Source organism: Tasmannia lanceolata, unplaced genomic scaffold (genome assembly GCF_043159265.1).
Source record: "Tasmannia lanceolata isolate RefF3 unplaced genomic scaffold, GAP_Taslan_0.1 ptg000002l, whole genome shotgun sequence".
NCBI lineage: Eukaryota > Viridiplantae > Streptophyta > Magnoliopsida > Canellales > Winteraceae > Tasmannia > Tasmannia lanceolata.
This window is the reverse complement of record NW_027518679.1, coordinates 43138071-43156627: the sequence shown is the minus strand read 5'-3', so window position 1 is coordinate 43156627 and position 18557 is coordinate 43138071. Positions and strand designations below refer to the sequence as shown.

Here is an 18557-nt window from a genome sequence, read left to right as displayed (position 1 = left end):
ACCTGGCACTAACAATAAATGGTGAAGAAATCTGAGATTGGAGAAATCTGTGATGAAAAGGGTTACCTTCTTATTCTTCTCAAAAATCAGCCCTAGAGAGGAACCAAAGTACTGAACCCACTCCTCTAAAAAATCAGATGTAGAGAGAGTGAAAGAGACGAGAGATGAGAAATAGAGAAACTCTTCTTCTCCTCCAAGACCTAGAGAGGAACCCACTCTTCTCTATGATTTTCCTCTAAAAATCAGCCCTGGAGGAGGAACCGAACCCACTTTCTCTGATTTTCTTCCCCAAATTAGTTGTCGGCGATTAGGGTTAGGTTGCAAAGAGAAGCCGTTCGGGAGAGAGGAGAAATCGCACGACTAGGGTTAGGGTTTCAAGTTTCAACCCAAAAAAAAAGGAGTATATATATAAGGTGAGTGGTAATGTCATATATTCAGCCCATTTTTTTCTTTTCTTGGAACAGCACCCTTCAGTGTATTTATTACTCATCTTTTACATTAGATGGGGCTGTCTCAGTAAACAAAAGGGGCGCAATTTATGTACTTAAAATGATATATAATTATATATTCACCCCATTTTTTTACTTGGAACAGCCCCCTTTAGTGTATATAGTCTTCTTTTACACTAGAAGGGTCTGTCCTCGGTAAAACAGAAGGGGCGAATCATTTCCCTTAAATTTGTTAGAATTAAAATGCGGAAAGGAAAAAAGACGTTTCCCCTCTTGGAAACGCGTTTTCATTATGTTTCCCATCCGTTTCACATTTGTTTCCCGGACGTTTCCCGGCTGTTTCACATACGTTTCACTATTTTTTTTTGGGCGTACCCGTGGAAACACGTTTCCCCCTTGCCCCATGTGTTTCCTGCAACATTGAACAGAACACCCATCTCACAGGTTTCTGTCAGGTTTCTTTTCCATTTTGCTATGTCAGTTTCCTTTCCTTTTCTTTCTGCGGAAAACAAATGAACGAAGCCTTACAATCCAGCCCTTCTTTATAGTAATTCTACCCTAATTAACTTCTTAATTCAACCACATAATTACTCCCTAAATCAAGCAATTACAACATATTCCATAATCAAGCAATTACAGAAGTACGTTTTATTCTGGAAACTCATAAAATATGGGATAAAGATAATTTAGGAAGGTTCCTAACAGAGGAGTTTGGATATTTTTGTCTGCTATGTTGCCGCCCGTGTCAACTTGACTTCATGAATGATGAATGATACAATGACATTTCAATACTGAGTTGAATTGATATCAGAATCCTCGATTTTAACATAGTCAAAAGAAACTTCAACTGGGTACTAGTATTAATAGATGGGGAAATTGTTATGATTGCCCCAAAAGTAAGTTTTATTGCCAGCTATAAATTTGGCCTGTTTGTTATAATCTCTTGATTATCAGGGGGAGTAATAATGAGGAATTCTGCTATTTTGAATCGAATTCTGTACAGCGATTGTGCTAAAAGATGTGCCAACTTATTTATCATGTATCTGTTTCTTAGTTTCATCTAGCCGGGTTTTGTCTCTCCTTAGATCAGGGGTGTAGCTAGGAATTTGGTTGGGGGGGGGGGGGGGGTTGCATGTTAGGGTCCACACATTTACAGTTCATGTTTTGATAGGTGGGGCCACCATCTCCCCCATCCCATGCCTTAGTTGGAGCCTACAATTTACACCTCATATTTTGATGTAGTGGGGTCTACTATTTTACACCAATGTATAGCATGGCCCAAGATCTATAGAGGTCTATAATAGGCAATCCCATGCAATCCCATTGTAGATCGGGCAGTTCGGAACATCTTATGGAGATGCTTTAGGAGTTGCAACCTATTTACATTGTGGCCCATCAAATGAATAGTTTGGATCATCCTATGAAGTGGGCCCCAGTACTTTTTGAAAAATACTAGACTTCACGTTCACACAACGCATAAAATCGTCAAATGTGTATTCCCTTAGGTCCTGTCTGGATTACTTGTGATTTTTTTTCTTTTCACGACCTAGATGGAAGTGATATGATTATTGTTAACTTAGACGGATATTATCATAAATTGAAGGTCCCTCCAAGTAAAAATTGAATAGGATGGGTTCAAGTTATCCCTTTTCACGTGTAAAACAAAGTAAGATTTTAGAAAAAATTTCCTTTGCAAAATTTCCCAAAAAATTCTTGCAATCGAAATAGGTCCTTTTTCCTTATCCAGAACCTTTAGTGTGTGTGTGTGTGACTCTCAGCCACATTAAGGATGATCCTAACCGTTCGATCTATGTTGAATTTCCAGGCTTTAGCGTATAAAATCCAGATTTCAGCTTTGTAAAATCCAGGATTTTACAATCTTGGATAATAACATCCATGTATCCAAATGTCCCCTTTGTATTTTGTGAAAATGAGGGAGGGAGGGAGGGAGGGAGATGATGATGAGCATTTTCATCTGCATGACCCATGAGCATAAAAGGAAAGAAAGAAAAAATGGAGAGATGATAATGATGATGATGATGATGATGTGGAGCCAGCATATTCATGTGCATGTCCCATTAGCATAAAAGGAAAGAAATATTACAAAATTGTGATGCATTAACTACTGACATATGCAGAGGCCAGGGGGCACATTAAAGAGATGTGGTGGTTGGGGCGGGGGGTGGGTGGGGGGGCATTAGTTAATGGATTTTGATTTGGAATTCTCGCATTTGCAGCCCTTTTTGCGTTGACATTTGGATCCCGATCAAATCCTTGAATTTCCAATTTAGCGACTGACAGTGAAAAAAACCAGATTTCCAAATAAGCTGTGGAAATAAGAAATTGGAAATCCACAGATCTGGCAGTTTCCTTCACCCTCTTGGCTCCTCGACCTTTCCCCTGCAGCAGGAATTACCCCCTTCCCTCTTTGTCTCCCTCAACATGAGCTGCCAGATCTATTCGTTTTGTACTGAAAACTCAATTGCAAATCCAAATACAAAATCTGAGGTATCCAAACGGGGGCCCTAAGGGCATTTATAACTAGCATTTAAAAATGATTTTTCCCCAAATTTTAGAGGGGGCATTTTGCCCCCCTTGCCCCTGGCTCTGCCACTGCCCTATATGTTGCTCTCCTCCTTGTTATTTTAACCCAAGAGAGGATATATAGTGAGTGCTACTAGTACACATGAATCACTGACTAACAATCTGAGCCATAACGGTGCTAAAAGATACATTACTGGAACATATTGTTTGTTTGTTGCTGAGTTTCATCTATCTACTCAGGTTTCGACTTTCCTGAATGGTACTGTTCCACTTATTTTTTGTATTGATTTAAAAATTTATGGTGCAAAACCTGACATTATAAACTTCTTAAACACCTCTCTAGAATTATTCTTTTAGAAATTAGGACCAGAGGTTGTTTAATTATTGAGAATAGAAAGCTATTATTGAAAACAATCAAATAACTATCAAGAACTAAGGGCGTGTTCGGCAAGGCTTCTCTTTCTCGCCTAATTAAATGGGCGAGAAACGAATAGATGAGAATCTTTGGAAACGACTGTTAGTCGCTCCATGGAATCCTATTGTTTAGTCTAAAAAGAAGGCAAAATTTTAGAAACTGACTGTAACAGGTCAGTTAGCCGAACAAGATTTTTTTAGATATCGCTGCTTTTGTCATTATGTACACCTAAAAAAGGGGAGAATCCCGTAATAGAATGGTTGCCGAACATGCCCTAAATGTTCCTAAAATAAACTAGGAAATTGACAAATATGATAATCTGTTAAAATATGTCTAAAGAAGATCCTAGATTAGCCACACAATGAGATCAAGTTGTGTTTGTAAACGATTCTTAACCAATTCATACAGACATTACTATCTCCATGTGGTCTTGCTTATAGAACCTGAGAAATGTTGACAACCAAAGATCCACTTTGTGGACAGAAAACACATTGGCATCTTACTACCTTACCATGTTGATGATATTTTAGACAAGCAATCCTCCTGGCGCGCAGGTGGAACACACTCGCCCAAGTGAAAACTTGGGTTTCTAGGTGGTCGATAATGGGACAGTATGTATTGGTCCAGGTAATGTAGGTTTTTGCCATAGCTAGGCCTCTATCGGTTTAGCTGTTGGGTGGTTTGTTTACTGTAAAGTTATCTTCTTTCGATGGTGGCCTATTTTTCGTTTTGTCTAGGTTCAGCCATTCAGGGTAGGGATGCAACTTGGTACCTTGGGTTGGGTTGAGGCCCAACCCTAGCCCAACCCTAAGTAGCATTCCCCCAACCCTAATCCGAGCCTCTGGTTGAGGAGGGTGAACCCTAACCCACCCCGCCTCTAAATCTCTCAATCCTAACCTGACCCGTCTAACCCATTTTTTTTCCAAATCACGTTGGGTTGAGTCGGATTGGTCGGGTTGGCCCAGGGAAAAAACAGAAAAATACAATAAAAAACTTAACTCTTAAAATTTTGAATATCATGATAAAATTAGAGGAAGGGGTTTGATTCGGGTTGGGTCAGGTTGTCCAATGCTTCAACCCTAAATTAAATCGGGTTGGCTTTTCCCAACTCTAACCCAAACCAACTTTAGGAAATGCCAACCCAACCCGAGCCGAAATTTCGTTGAACCTGTGGAGCCCAACTCAAGTTGCACCCCTAATTCAGGGGTGTTAGTTTCTTATTTGCATGTCCTTAGCACAGAATACATTTTTTTCCTTTCAGTAAACCATAATATCACATTAATTACTTCCTATTCCTAACAACGTAGAGAATTTTTCTCCATCCTTTTTCAGTTACTTTAGGACTTTTTTCAATGTTATAGTATCGAATGTTTGGTATGTATCGGATATCTCGATTTCCGTTGCGTTTCTTACCATCAAGGATTTAAATTTCGGTTTCGGTGTCGGTTTCAGTCACCATTGAAATCAAAATATTTCGGTTTCGGTGGAAATTTCGTCTGAAATTATGTAAAATTCGGTAAAAAATTTCGGCCAATATTTTGGTAATTTCAGCAATTTCGGTGGAAATCTTAAAATTTCGGTGGAAAACTTGTAAATAACCTGAAATTTCGCCGGAATCCTGTAAATAATCGATTCAATGTACTTCCGGTTTTGGTTCAAACCGACACCGAAATATTTCCTTCGAAATTTCGGATTTCGGCCAAAATTTGAAACTATGCATACCGTTTTGCCCGAGACAGACATTGTATCAGAATATATGTGTGGTTTTGTTCTTTTAAATGAATAGTGTATGCATTGGGCGATGCTACACTTTGTTGTTTTTATTGTCTGACTGAAAACGAGAAATATTGGGTGATTTTTTGAAAATGACATATTGGGTGATATACTGAAATCTCAGTATCCTTTCTGATACTTTTAATCTGTGTGTATATTAGGGGGCAACTGAAACTTGTTTCATATTCTTTAGGAGGAGTTTTTATATGGTGCCCGACCGTCAAGTACCGTCAAAACGGTACTGCCCTTGATATTTAATCCAACAGCAGCGCACTTTTTAAGATGCTGCTGTTGTATCAAATATCAAGGGTGGTACATTTGATGTACCACCTTGATGGGACTTCACGGTCGGCCACCATATAAATTCTCCTTTAGGAGATTGCAAATGTCATTTTTCTTGAACTAGCTCGCCATTATTGACTGAAGAGATTCATGCGACATGTAAATAGGTAGGAGATTATAACTGCAAATGTCATTTTTCTTGAACTAGCTCGCTATTATTGACTGAAGAGATTCATGCAACATGTAAATAGATATTATGAGTTGGATTTTTCCTGCATATACTAATAGATTGTCTCCTCCAACCTGTACAAAATATGTTGGTTATCACATCCAGCACATAGGGTTAGCTCTTATGTATTTCTGGGTATTACCAATATTTCTTTATTCTAATTTTAACTACTTCATATTTGTCAGAGCCATACACGAAACATTTCAGAATTCCACAGATTCGCTGTAGTCTGTTTGAAAATAATATGATGAAATGGATCTGCAGAAGAAACCGAGCGAAGGACCAGTTCACAATCATGTGACGAGACTAAAAATGTTGACGGTACTAGTCATAATATTCCTTCTGTTGGTAATTCAAAAGAAATGACTCCAGAGCTTGGGCTTGATTATGTCTCTTCCGTTAGAACTGTTGCATTATGGGTAAGTCCCTTTTAGTTTGAGGTAACTCAAATGAGTTTATGCTAAAAATACAACAGACTTTTCATCTTATTTCTTCTTTTACCCTCTAGGTTTTAACTGGAAATTGTATTTGAGAGTACCAACCTTTATTTTACAGGTGTGCGCTGCTGTAGTTTTCGGTGTTGTTCTGGGTGTGAAGGATGGAATTGGCAAGGCCTCTGAGTTTTTTGCAGGGTATGCAAGGAGCAGAAAGATATGTGGAATATTTTTTTTGAGAATAAAAAGATGTGTATAATATTGTTTCTGACATTTGCTTGATATGAGAAAATTTCATAAAAATCTTATGAGAATAAATGAGTTTTGTAACCATTTCAGCAAAGCTTCCTTTCCCTTCTCTCACAACAAATTGACACTATCAAGTGGTTTTGTACTTATGTCACAATATCACTTCATTCATTAGAATTGCATAAGACAAACATACATGACAATTGCCGAACTTGCAATTAGTTCTTTTATCTGCCTTTTGGTGTTTAGGCATCTTGTTTATTTGCTTGTTCATGTTGATACATTTCTTTTGATAAATGATTTAAATATATTGTAATCTTATGCTACACTCTTAAAAAATTTTAGTGTACATATACTTGCATGCACACATGATATAGGAGAAGACCAATTAGAACTATCATGCAACTTGTTTCTTAATAGGGTGAGTTTTATCTGGTACTGTACTTTAGTTGGTTATAATTAGAAAATGCTACTTGATAAATTAATAGTTCAATAATTCGTAAGATGCTATACTCAACTCAACTCAACTCAACAAAGCCTTGTCCCAAAGTAGTTGGGGTCGGCTAAATGAATCCTTTAGAAAAATTTCATGAAGAAAGTGAGAGGAATCTTCCCAGGGTCTAATCCTGGCTCAAGTTGGGTTCTTCTACGTGAATTGCTATACTTTTACAAAAAAAATAAAATAAATAAAAATCGTAAGATGCTTGTTCTCTCATTTACTCCTTTTTTTTTGCAATTCATTCTTGTTTATTTTTTCTTTTAAGCTTAAAATTTGATAATTATTTAATCAAGATTGCTGTGGCATACACATTGTCTTGCATGGAGGCTTACGCTTTGCCTTAAGGGGCCCTTCTGCCATGACTCCTCCTCCTTTAAACACCTTCATCTTTGAGCCGTATCTTTTCCTATGATGCTTGGAACTCTTCAATCCTACAAGCTCATGACGCTTTATAACTATACATCTTGCCAGAATGACCAATCCTTCACATATATCCTTTTTCTCATATGTGGTTCTGTGGCCTTCCAGAGGTTCACATAGGTTGGCGTGGTCTACCTCCTGCTAATTACTTACCACAACAGGGCAATCTTTCAAAAAAAAAAAAAAACCAGAAAATGCCAAACTCGAGTAAGATTTGAAGCTTTCATTTCATGGCTAATATTTCTTGGAGTGCAATGTGTGTGATTTGGGCTATCCCACCTAGAGTGCTGTCTGAGTTAGAAGTGTCAAAGATTTCAAATAAACAAATAAAATGACTTTGATAGAAAGTTTGCACTGTGAAAAGTTATGAAAGACTTGCCAAACTCAAGTAAGATTTGTAAGCTTTCATTTCATGTCTAATATTTCTTGGAATGCAATATGTGTGAACTGGGAAATCCCATCTAGAGTCCTGTATGAGTTAGAAGTGTGTACTGTTTCTAGTAAACAAATAAAACGATTCTGATAGAACATTTTGCACTGTGAAAGGTTATGCGTGAAAACCAGGGGTCACAGTTTGGCTTGACATCATGCGATTGAGACAGCTTCGGTCGAGGTATCAGGTTTAGAGTATACTCTGGAGATAGGATTAGCTTTTGGGATATGTGTTGGTGCTACTCTATTTCTCTGAAAGAGCTGTTTCCTGATTTATTCCTTGCAGTGGCTCACAAGGATGCCATGGTCAAAGATTGCTTTGAGAGATATGAAGATATGCTGATTTGGAAGCCTGTTTTTAGGAGCAATTTCTTTGAGAGAGAATTGGCGTCGGTTGATAGATTTCTTTAGTTGCTAGAAGGAATGCACACTAGTTCATCTGGGTCAGATAAGAGTGTGGATCCGGGACTCTACTGGGGTTTTTACTGTCAAATCTTTTTACAACCAACTGGTTCCTTACTCCGTGCTCCCAATTGAAGCAAGAGTATGGAAAATGTAAGATCCTCCGAGGGTGTCCCGTTCTGTTGGGCGGCGCTTCGTGGACGGATTCAAATGGTGGACTTTCTCAGGGCCCATAGGATGCTAATTGTGGACCATTGTGCTCTATTCATAGAGGTGGGAGAATCAGTGGACCATATCTTTATCCATTGTAGAGTTGCCAGGGAGGTGTGGGGTGGTATTTTGTCCAGGTTTGGAATTGATTGGGTCATCCCTTCTAACTTTCAAGACTTACGTGAAGGTTGGTCGTTGGTTCCATGGAGGAAGAAAGGGAGGGTGCTTTTGTTGCTTTCATTGTTGGCCACTATGTGGGTGTTATGGATAGAAAGAAATGACAGAGTATTTGAAGGAGTGGCCAAATCTTCCTATTTTCTTTTTATCAAAGTAATAGCAGTAACTATTGTTGGGCTAAATCTATTTCATCATTTCGGTTTGTTTCAGCATTTGAATTATGGGAGAGATGTAGAGTTATATGTGATAGCATGGAAAAACGTCATTCGGTTGTGCAACTCTGGCAGCCACCCCCCAATGGTATGATGAAGCTAAACTTTGATGGTTCTAGTTTTGGCAACCCCGGGCCAGTTGGTATTGGGGGTGTGCTAAGGGACTCTTTGGGGGAAGTTACTTGGGCTTTTTGGGCCCATTGGGTTAGCAGATGCTAGCGAAGCAGAGGTGAGGGCTCTGCATCAAGGTATAACGTATTTGGAGAGACATTGTTTGGCTCAAATAATAGTGGAGGGAGATTTCGTTTTAGTTATTAGGTGGCTTAAAGGTTCTTTGGTTCTCCCTTGGAGCTTTGCCCGCTTCTTTAATGAGATCAAAGACGGATCTGAAGGCTCCTCTCTCACTTTCTTTCATGTGAGACGAACTGCAAATTGGATTGCGACAAGCTTACTAGGGATGGAGTACATAAGCAAGAATTAGAGTTTTTTTATTTTTTACCCCCTTGATAGGGCTATTTTGTTTTTTGTGCTTTTGTATTTCTATTTAGTCATTTATTTGTATTGATGGAGTGGACCTGCTCGTCTTTCCTTTTTTAATGAAATTTGCTACCATTAAAAAAAAAGGTTATGAAAGACTGGTTCTCACAATTTGAACTTATTGAGTTCTTTCACCGTTCTTGTAATATTCCCACTTAAAAGCTATTGGCTATGAAATACCAAAGAGGCTCAAGTTTGGTGTTCCTCATGCAACTTACAACAATCATACATGCATTGATTTGAAGGAACATGCTTCATTCTTATATATCTTTATTTCCAACTTCATTTTCCTCACCAATTCGCTTTCCCAATAACAAAAATCTCATTTTTATGTTGGGTCCGGAGATAACTGACAAATGAATCATAAAAAATGAGATAGAAAAAAATACTCCTTTTTTCATAATCGTGCACATCTATTTTCATGTTATGTGCTGTAGATTGGCTTTCTTGGAGAGTTCATGGACTTATTTTCTTTATCGGTTAATCATTGTATTGGTTTTGATATTCGTTGTGTAACTCCCATAATTTAATATTTTGTTTGTTTAGATCATTTGTTTGACTTGAGTATAATTGCTTCAAGGGCAGTTATAAACATGAAGAGGACTATTCTGTGATCTTTTCAGGTATCTACTAGAACAAAGTTTATCAGTGGACAATCTCTTTGTCTTTGTTTTGATTTTCAGGTACTTCAAAGTGCCACTTATGTATCAGGTAAGACATGGAAATTTTATTCACTTTTCATTTTCTGCTAGACGAAATTTTATAGCATGTAACATTTGGACTATTGATGTTACAAGTTGTTTTTTTCATTGGAATATACCAACCTCGTTTTTCTTCTTAAGTTGCGTATGAAATCCTTACTTGATGTAATTTTGGCTATATGGGATTCTAGAGCCGGGTGCTTTCATATGGTATTGCTGGTGCAATTATCTTTCGAGCATCAATAATACTGCTTGGAACAGTCACCCTTCAGGTAGTGATTTCTAGTTTAATTTTGTCCTAGTATTTTCAAATTATTTCAGTCATGACTCATGGCATTTATTTGTTTTGTATTGTTATAATTGGATCCCTAGTAAAATGTGGACACTGTATTATTCTTAGAGATTTGAGGCGGTGAACTTGCTTCTGGCTTCGATTCTTCTCTACTCTTCATACAAGGTTCTATTTCTTTTTCCTAGCTTATGTATCATAAAAAACCACATTTATCTTTTCATGCGGTTACTTGTGCTCCTTTCACTATGTCAAATATGTTAGATGTCATTTTGATCATTTTTAATATGATTTGTGAATGAGTTAGTGTGAATATGAAATAAGATTAGTAATATATCCCTGTTTTGAATGTTGTCTCTAATTTGGGTTATATAATAATTCAAATATTCACCTAGAAATCTTCACTGTTCTATTTGAAATGTATTGTCTTATTTGTTTACATTTTAATTTGGGTTATATAATAATTCAAATATTCACCTAGAAATCTTCACTGTTCTATTGAAATGTATTGTCTTATTTGTTTACATTTTATCTTAGCAATGGGGCTCCGACTTATAATGATAAGGATCAAGATCACAACAGGGATTAATTTGTTCAATCCCAGGAACAAATCAAGGCTCAAGAACAAAGTTATCTCATAGATGAAAGTGACAGAAGTAAAGTGTTTGTTGATTCGAATGACACTCTTTATCACCTCCAAAGATCATCAACTAAGAGGCTTGACATGGTCTAGCATCTCCCAAACAAGATATACCTGGGGACGAAAATTATGTAACCTCATTATCTTCCGAGGATTGAATGAATGGCGGATAAATTACAATTGAAAGAAGAAAGCACTTTCAAACATACATGGTAAAATCATACAATACTTCATGGAGGGAATTGAGGTGCTTGTTACTAGTCATTGCATAGTTTCAATTTCTATTGAATCCAAATACAATGGTTCACGGTGTGATGTAGTAGTCTTGGGAGATACATGTTACATATTGATCAAGAGATAATGCAATCAGGATCCAACTCATAAGGAAATCAAAACACATACTTTTGTGAAGGTTGAAGATAAAATAACGCTTTTGCTTATGAAAGAAGATTTTAAGCCTAAGCCTTGTAAAGACTAGAGAGGTGGGTTCTAATCTTCCCGATTTGCAAAATTTTGTTGAAGACCGTGTGAAGGATTGGGAATTGAGTATGTCTCAGGCACTTTGTGTCATGTTCAATTTCCACTCATTCCTAAGCCCATTCTTAGACTATGTAGATTTGCTTGTAGGAAATGATAGTAAGCATGAAAATGTTTGTGAAACCAAAGGTGATCCTTTCCATGTTTAAGAATAAAATAGATGGAACAAATACAGAGCTGAAAGAATGAAGTTAAACTCAATTTCTAATATGATTATTGGAAAAACTTTCTAGATATAAAAATTATTCCCAAATTGACTGAGATTTTTTTTTTGAAACGGGCTTTTGACTGAGAAGTTGACTGGGAAATTTGAAAAAACAAAAGATTTTAGAGGGTTCTTTTATGTTTTTTGTGGATTTTGATTTTCCCAAAGTCGAGGGATTTGATCCAATCTTGCAAATCTTTTTCGATAAATCAAATCCAATTAATATGATGGGATTTTTTGGAAAGAAACGAAAAGGAGAATTGATATATTATTATTTGGTGGTAGAGTAAAAACTTAAAAGGAAGATTCAAGATCGATATCTCGTTGGTTATTCTTGGTTGCTGCAACCTCTAGAGATTGTCAACATCAATGCTCAAACTTTTTCATAGATGATTGATTTTATGGAGCAAGACGCGAATCCTCTTTTTTTTTTTTGGAGACGGAAATAAATGATTTGCTTACCCTCACGACAATCAAGAGGCAGATCATGGAAGAACAAAGCCTACAACAAAAGTTCTGTGGGTTCAAAAAGAGGACTAAGGAGACCAAAAGGGCATGCTAAAGGTGGGCTCTATTCATCACAAAATTTGGCAGGCTGATTCATAATGTTTTATGTTTTGAATATACTTTAAGTTTTGTCAGAGCTTGAAGTCGTTCTAAATTGGAAAGTTTTCATATTGTTAAAGTGGTATTTCGGGCTAGGATAGTAACTCATAATAGGGGAAGACTTCATAAATTGATATTTAGTAAGTACGAGCATAGCTGACACCAACTAGTTTGGGACAAAGGCTTAGTTGAGTTGAGTTGAGAAGAGCATAGTCACAGATATCCCCGATATTTTTTAAAATATCGCAATATTTTGTGACTTTTTGATAGAACGACAAAATCCCTAAATTTCCCCATGATTTTGAAAAATCATCGATATATCTTTTAGCGTGAAAACATCATGAAAATATCACATTTTATTTATGATTTGGGCAATATAAGGACATCATATGACTAATTTTCCACTTGTTTGCGCAAAAAAAATGTTTTGTCTCTACTTGGATGATCTTGATTCTAGGTGAGCCTAAAGTTCGACAGTATAGATTTTGTGAAATGCATCAAAAATGCATCCATGACTTGGGGATGACTCCTTTTGTGAGAAACGTGCTGATTTTGCAAGTCTCTAAAAGTGTTCTGCTAAAAATTGTGATTGACATAGTACATTACATGTTAAAGTTAAATAATGAAGAAGAGCCTTAGAGAAAATCACCCAAGATGTAGAGGAGAAGAAGCCAGTAAACAAGAATAACAATGGTGCTAGTAATGAAAATGGGTCCTATCATAACTCATATAATAACCCAATTCATACCCATAAAATAATCGCTGAAACATGAAACAAACCACTACAAACACATTATAATCTCAACACTATCTATTTATAATTACTTTACATTGTCACATTTACATAATGTATTTGATTATAATAAATAGACCATTCATATAGATCTAGTAGATCCTGATATCAACCCATTGTTTTGATTTTTGTACCCTTCTATTTTGAACTTCTTTCGTTGGAAATCGACAGCTCATTGGGAATTGACAAACCAGTGAGAGAAGTTTATAATAAAGACGTGTGAAACTGTGAATATCAGTTCTCTCTCTCTCTCTCTCTCTCTCTCTCTCTCTCTCTCTCGCTATATATATGTATGTATGTATGTATATATACATGCATGTGTAAGGTTAAGACTAAGGAGATCCAGAAGTCTACTGAAAAGGAAGTCTGCACATACACTGTGATGGAGATCAACGCCCATTGCGCGTTGAATTGAGTGAATTCTTCTTCCCTTCTTGTGCTCTTCTACTTCTCTCCCCCAATTCTTCTCTCTCTTTTCTACTAAAACTTCTTCTTCTTCTTCTAATTTCTCCTCCCAGCCTACATCACACTGTTTGTTGAGTTCTATTATGACCGGTTGTCTTTAGTTCTAAGGTTCTTGATGAATGCTTGCTGCAATTTGATATTATGATCTTTCTCATTACCTGAAATCTATTTTTATTAAATTTTCTGGTTTATTATTATTATTATTATTATTTTGTGTTGTTATGTTATCAAAACAAGCTGTCATTATGCAGTTTGAAACTAATTGTGTAAGTTGTGTTAATTACATTTCATTCATTGCCTTTGAGGTTAATAGTCTCCAATTTTGTATCAGCTGTTTGCTGGAGAAGAAGAAGATAGTGATCTGTCTGACAACTTTGTTGTGAAGACATGCCAGAAGTTTATTCCTGTCACTTGTAACTTTCTAATTCTTAATCTGTTTTCTATTTTTAGTGCTACTGTTGCATTATTGGTTAGGATATGTATTTTGATGCAGGCTGTGGCTAAACTGCCAAAGTTGCTTTTTCTTTGCTATGATGCATGAGTATGTAATTTGTATTCAATTTTTTTCCAAAATTGATTTTTTAATGATGAACTTTATTAAAAAAAAAATTTTTTATTAAAAAGAAAGAACATCGACAACAACAACAAAAAAGAAAAAACCGAGCTAGTTAGAGGAAACCTACAAGAAAAAACCAAAGCCGAACTTTGGCTGCTGGAACACTCCCATACTCGACGATGCAAATACTAAGGAACTGGTTCTCTGTTATCATGGAAGGCAGGAGTCGTGCGGTAATTGCCCCTCAATGGACTCGACCACCGGATGGTTTTTTTAAACTGAATTTTGACGGAAGCTCTTTAGGAAACCCGGGTCCTGCAGGTTTTGGCGGGGTGGTTCATGATTCATGTGGTAGAACTATCATGACCTATTCAGGTCTGGCTGGGATTTGTGATGCAAATGAGGCAGAGGCGAGGGGTCTGCGCTGTCGCTTAAAATGGTATATGGCGAACAATATTGGACCATTGATTGTGGAGGGAGACTCAACCAACGTCATCGCCTGGGCATCGAATCGCGGGAGAGGCCCATGGAGACTTTAGCAAATTTTAGATGAAATTCATGACTTGGTTTGCGTCCTACGTCCGCAACTCCAGCATAAGAGGGGATCGGCAAATAACATCGCATATGGTCCTGCAAAAGGGTGCTGGGTTGCCTTCTACAAATGTTGTTTTTTTTGTCTTTTTGATCACCAACTGGGGTGATTCTCTGTAGAAGGGACTGCTTGTCCCTCCCTTTTGTATATTTTCTTTCTCTGGAATGAAATCTGTTAATTTCTCAAAAAAAAAAAAAAAAAAAAACCAAAGCAGAATGACACAAACGTCGGCTTATCGAGACTAGACATAAAAAATAAGAATATGAGTTCCCATCCTCCCCTTCCCGAGCTAACTCATTTGCAATGTTGTTGGCTGACTGCCTAACGTGATGAAATACAGCCTTTATACAATGTAGGGATGCTTCAATCGCATTAGAAAACCTCCACGAAATCCCGTTTTTGGATTGAAACAAAGAGTTCTCGAATTGGGCCCATATCTAATTTTTATTTACGGCTTCCTAATTACTCTCATCAAGGCTAACCTCCACATCTATTACTTGTCACTTGTTCACCGTCCTTCGTTAATTCAGAGAATTGAGCGTCCGCAAACAAACTTTCAATGGAATGACAAAGGAAACAGTAAGAAATACAATTTGGTCATATGGGAGGGCGAGTGCAAGCCTAGAAAGGTGGGTGGTCTTAGTATCCTATGTTTGAAATTGATCAATAAGGCTCTTCTTGGGAGATGGTTATGGAAGTGTGGGGAGTATAGAGCTACCCTTTGGAGATTGGTCATTGTGTTTAAGTACGGATCCAATTTTGGAGGATGGTCTTTGTTGGATGTCTATATATCTCAAAGACCCTCGGCTCTTCTTGGGAGATGGTTATGGAAGTGTGGGGAGTACAGAGCTACCCTTTGGAGATTGGTTATTGTGTTTTAGTATGGATCCAATTTCGGAGGATGGTCTTTGTTGGATGTCTATGTATCTCAAGGACCCTCTACTTGGTGTGGTATTAGGAAGTACAAAGCTCTTTTCCAAGTTGGCATTCAGTTCAGTGTTGGTAATGAGGAGAAAATTAGATTCTAGGCAGATGGGTGTTGTGATTTTTCCAGATGAAGATATTAGTGTTGCTGATTCATTTTACAAACAGAATGGGAGGTTTAACATGGTTACATCTTTGTTTAGCTCGGATTGAATCAAAACTTCTTTAGGAGGAATGATTTAGTTTTTACAGAAGAGTTCGGAGATCATTATTGAGTGCCAGTTTCTCCGTATTTCTTTTTATGACCATCTTACTGCTCATGCAGGCCCAGCTCCTGCTTGAGCAGATTCAAAGGGATTTCCTTTGGGGTGACTCAAAGAAGAAGATGAAGTTCCACCTTGTTAATTTGGATGAGGTAAGTTGGTCAGAGCAGGAGTTCAGGAGTAAAAACTGAAGTGTGGCAATTGTGGCAAGCTCGCCACACCAAAGAGATTTGTTGGGAGTTATGTGTCGTCCACCTCGCTTCAGGCCCAACCAGAGGTGTTCTTAAGGCCATGTTGCTGCAACTTCCCAATATGGCTCCTCTTCCCAAGGCACTGGAGCTAATATGCTAGAAAAAATCAAGAGGGAAGGAAGTTGAAGATATCCAAACTAGCATTGTCAATCCCCGATGGATGAATCGGTCTGCCTCACTATTGGCCGATTTCCTAGCATAGTAGAAAAGAACCTGGCACCGCACAATCTGATGATGAGTCCCCTTAATAAAGTCCACGAACCTCCAAGGATGAGAGCTTCTCCCTTCCAGCCACGTGATTACATTCAAGGAGTCTCCTTCTACAATCAGCTTAAAATCCCACTTTCTATAAGCTCGATGCACTACGACACTATCATCACTTCAGCCTCGTTAGAATCCTTGATCCCAATCGGACCGAAGAAAGCCCACGTAGTAGATCCAGCCTCATCCCTAAAGAGGCCCCCAACTCCGGTCTGGTCGGGGTTTCCAAAACTCGATCCATCAAAATTTAATTTCACCGTACTAGCATACAGGGGGTTCCATCATGGAGTGGCATCTCCCCCGATCCTTACTAATGCAGATATCCAACCAACAACGCCTAAGATACACTTTAGAGATAAATGTGAAGCAAGGCAGGGTCATTGCCTGATCGATGACGAGATAGACTCTTCATGAACAAAAAGTATGGACCTTTTACAGAACTTTTGAAGACATGGGCATTCCTCTCCTTTGATAAAACCTGTATAGTGGCCAGCATCACCAACTTCCAAAGGATCCTTTCTCCCATATGCCAAGACGCATAAGACCAGCAATCTAGTAATCCAGATAGCCAAGATGGGAACACCCATGCCACTCCGAATCTCTATAGGATACGGCTCCAGATGTCTCTGGCAACCATGCAATTAAAGGAACAAATGACCTATCAATTCCCCTTTCTCCATGCAGAGGGCATAGTGATCCACCGTTAAGATATTACAATTTCTCAAACAGTCAAATGTTAAGATCTTATCCTGCCAAGCGGTCCACCCAAATGTGCAGACTCTAAGCAGTGCACGGATCCTCCAAACACTATACAGGCGCAGAGGGGGTGTGCTGGGAACAAGATGACAATAGAAAGACTTGACGCCAAAAACCTTCAAGAGTTCTAAATCCAAACCCTCTTGTCATTGCTTGTCTTTCTGATGAAAACAGAATCGAGAACATCTAGGAACAAGGCAACAAAATCCAACTCTCTGTGGAAAAATTGTTCTGTTAGATCTGCCCCTTTTGCCTACTGCACACAGTCTTGGACCAATGAATCTTTCTCATTAGCTGAGCCAGAAAGGTCGATAAAGCTTTCCATTAAAGACACCTTCACACCATCTACCCCGCCAAAATCTGATCATGTCCCCTTTGTCGCCTCCGTATTTGATCCCTTTTAAAAATTTGTGCTTATAACTCAAAATGTGGGTCCACACAGTCAACCCGCTACATCTATACCTGTCATCGGAGATTCAATTAGCCCGGCATGTCTTCCCCCCAGGACTTCTATAATCTCTGGGACCCCGATGCAAAAGCCTTTGCAGGATGGTTAGTCTGCGATGATAACAGAGCCATAGCCTTCCTCCTAATGTCCACACTCTGCATGAGAGAGTATACCTGCTCCAAAGTAGGAAGAGTATCGCGGCCTAGGATTTGACCCCGTGTGATGTCAAATGCATGTTTCAGACCGGTTAGGAATTCAAATATATGATTTTCTTCTACTTTTTTATGAAATCGCTCTCTATTAGACTCGGTATCCCACCGTAAGAGTTGATTGTTATCCAACTCTTCTTACATGCTGTGAAAGTGGAGAAGTATGAAGATAGTGTCTTCTCCCCTTGTCTAAAATTCTCAATCTCCTGTCGAAGCTGATAAGTCGAGCAATATTTCTTTTTTGCACATTTCATCTCAACTCGATTCCAGATACCTTTAGCTGTTCTCAGGAATAGGAAGGTGTGAATGATACGCAATTGCATTGAAGAAAGCAACCACCATATTACATTGAATTTATCTTGCTCCCACTTATCATATTCACATCATCCGACTTGGGTTCCTACACTTGACCGGTGACACAAGCTTTCCCCATCCACGGATGTATATCTGTTCAGACTGAGCCCAGTCCATATAGTTAGTGCCATCTAACGTTATCATGGTGATATGCACAATATGATTGGTTCATAGGGACCTGCCGGAAGGACAAAACCACTACTTGGAGTCCCAACCTCCGAGGAGGTCACCTCGTATCCTGTCCGAAGAGGCCATATTTTTTGTTTGAGATCCTCAAACCAAAAAGGGGGAGATTCTGAACCCCTAAATGTTAGTGTGAAAAAATAACCCCAAAAATAGAGAGTGTCCAAGTAATACATCCACAAAAGTAGATGGAAGTCCCTCACACCAGATCCGATCTGAAAAAGGACACCAGCACTTCTTATACAAAAAAATGACCGGAA

The 18557-nt window shown here is 38.2% G+C and overlaps 1 protein-coding gene across 2 annotated transcripts in view; it reads left to right on the top strand.

Moving 5' to 3' along the window:
* PDE149 (integral membrane TerC family protein) overlaps nucleotides 1-18557 on the top strand; it is a 30109-nt gene that overhangs the window by 6249 nt on the left and 5303 nt on the right. For both annotated transcript variants that reach the window (XR_013248564.1, XM_077376842.1), the window contains exons 3-8: nucleotides 5957-6111; nucleotides 6248-6324; nucleotides 9888-9975; nucleotides 10157-10237; nucleotides 10366-10422; nucleotides 13832-13913. Coding sequence is in view for 1 of the 2 variants with exons in the window: in XM_077376842.1 (XP_077232957.1) it covers nucleotides 5957-6111; nucleotides 6248-6324; nucleotides 9888-9975; nucleotides 10157-10237; nucleotides 10366-10422; nucleotides 13832-13913 (540 nt within the window). In the remaining variant the exon portion in view is untranslated. The remainder of the gene's footprint in view (nucleotides 1-5956; nucleotides 6112-6247; nucleotides 6325-9887; nucleotides 9976-10156; nucleotides 10238-10365; nucleotides 10423-13831; nucleotides 13914-18557) is intronic.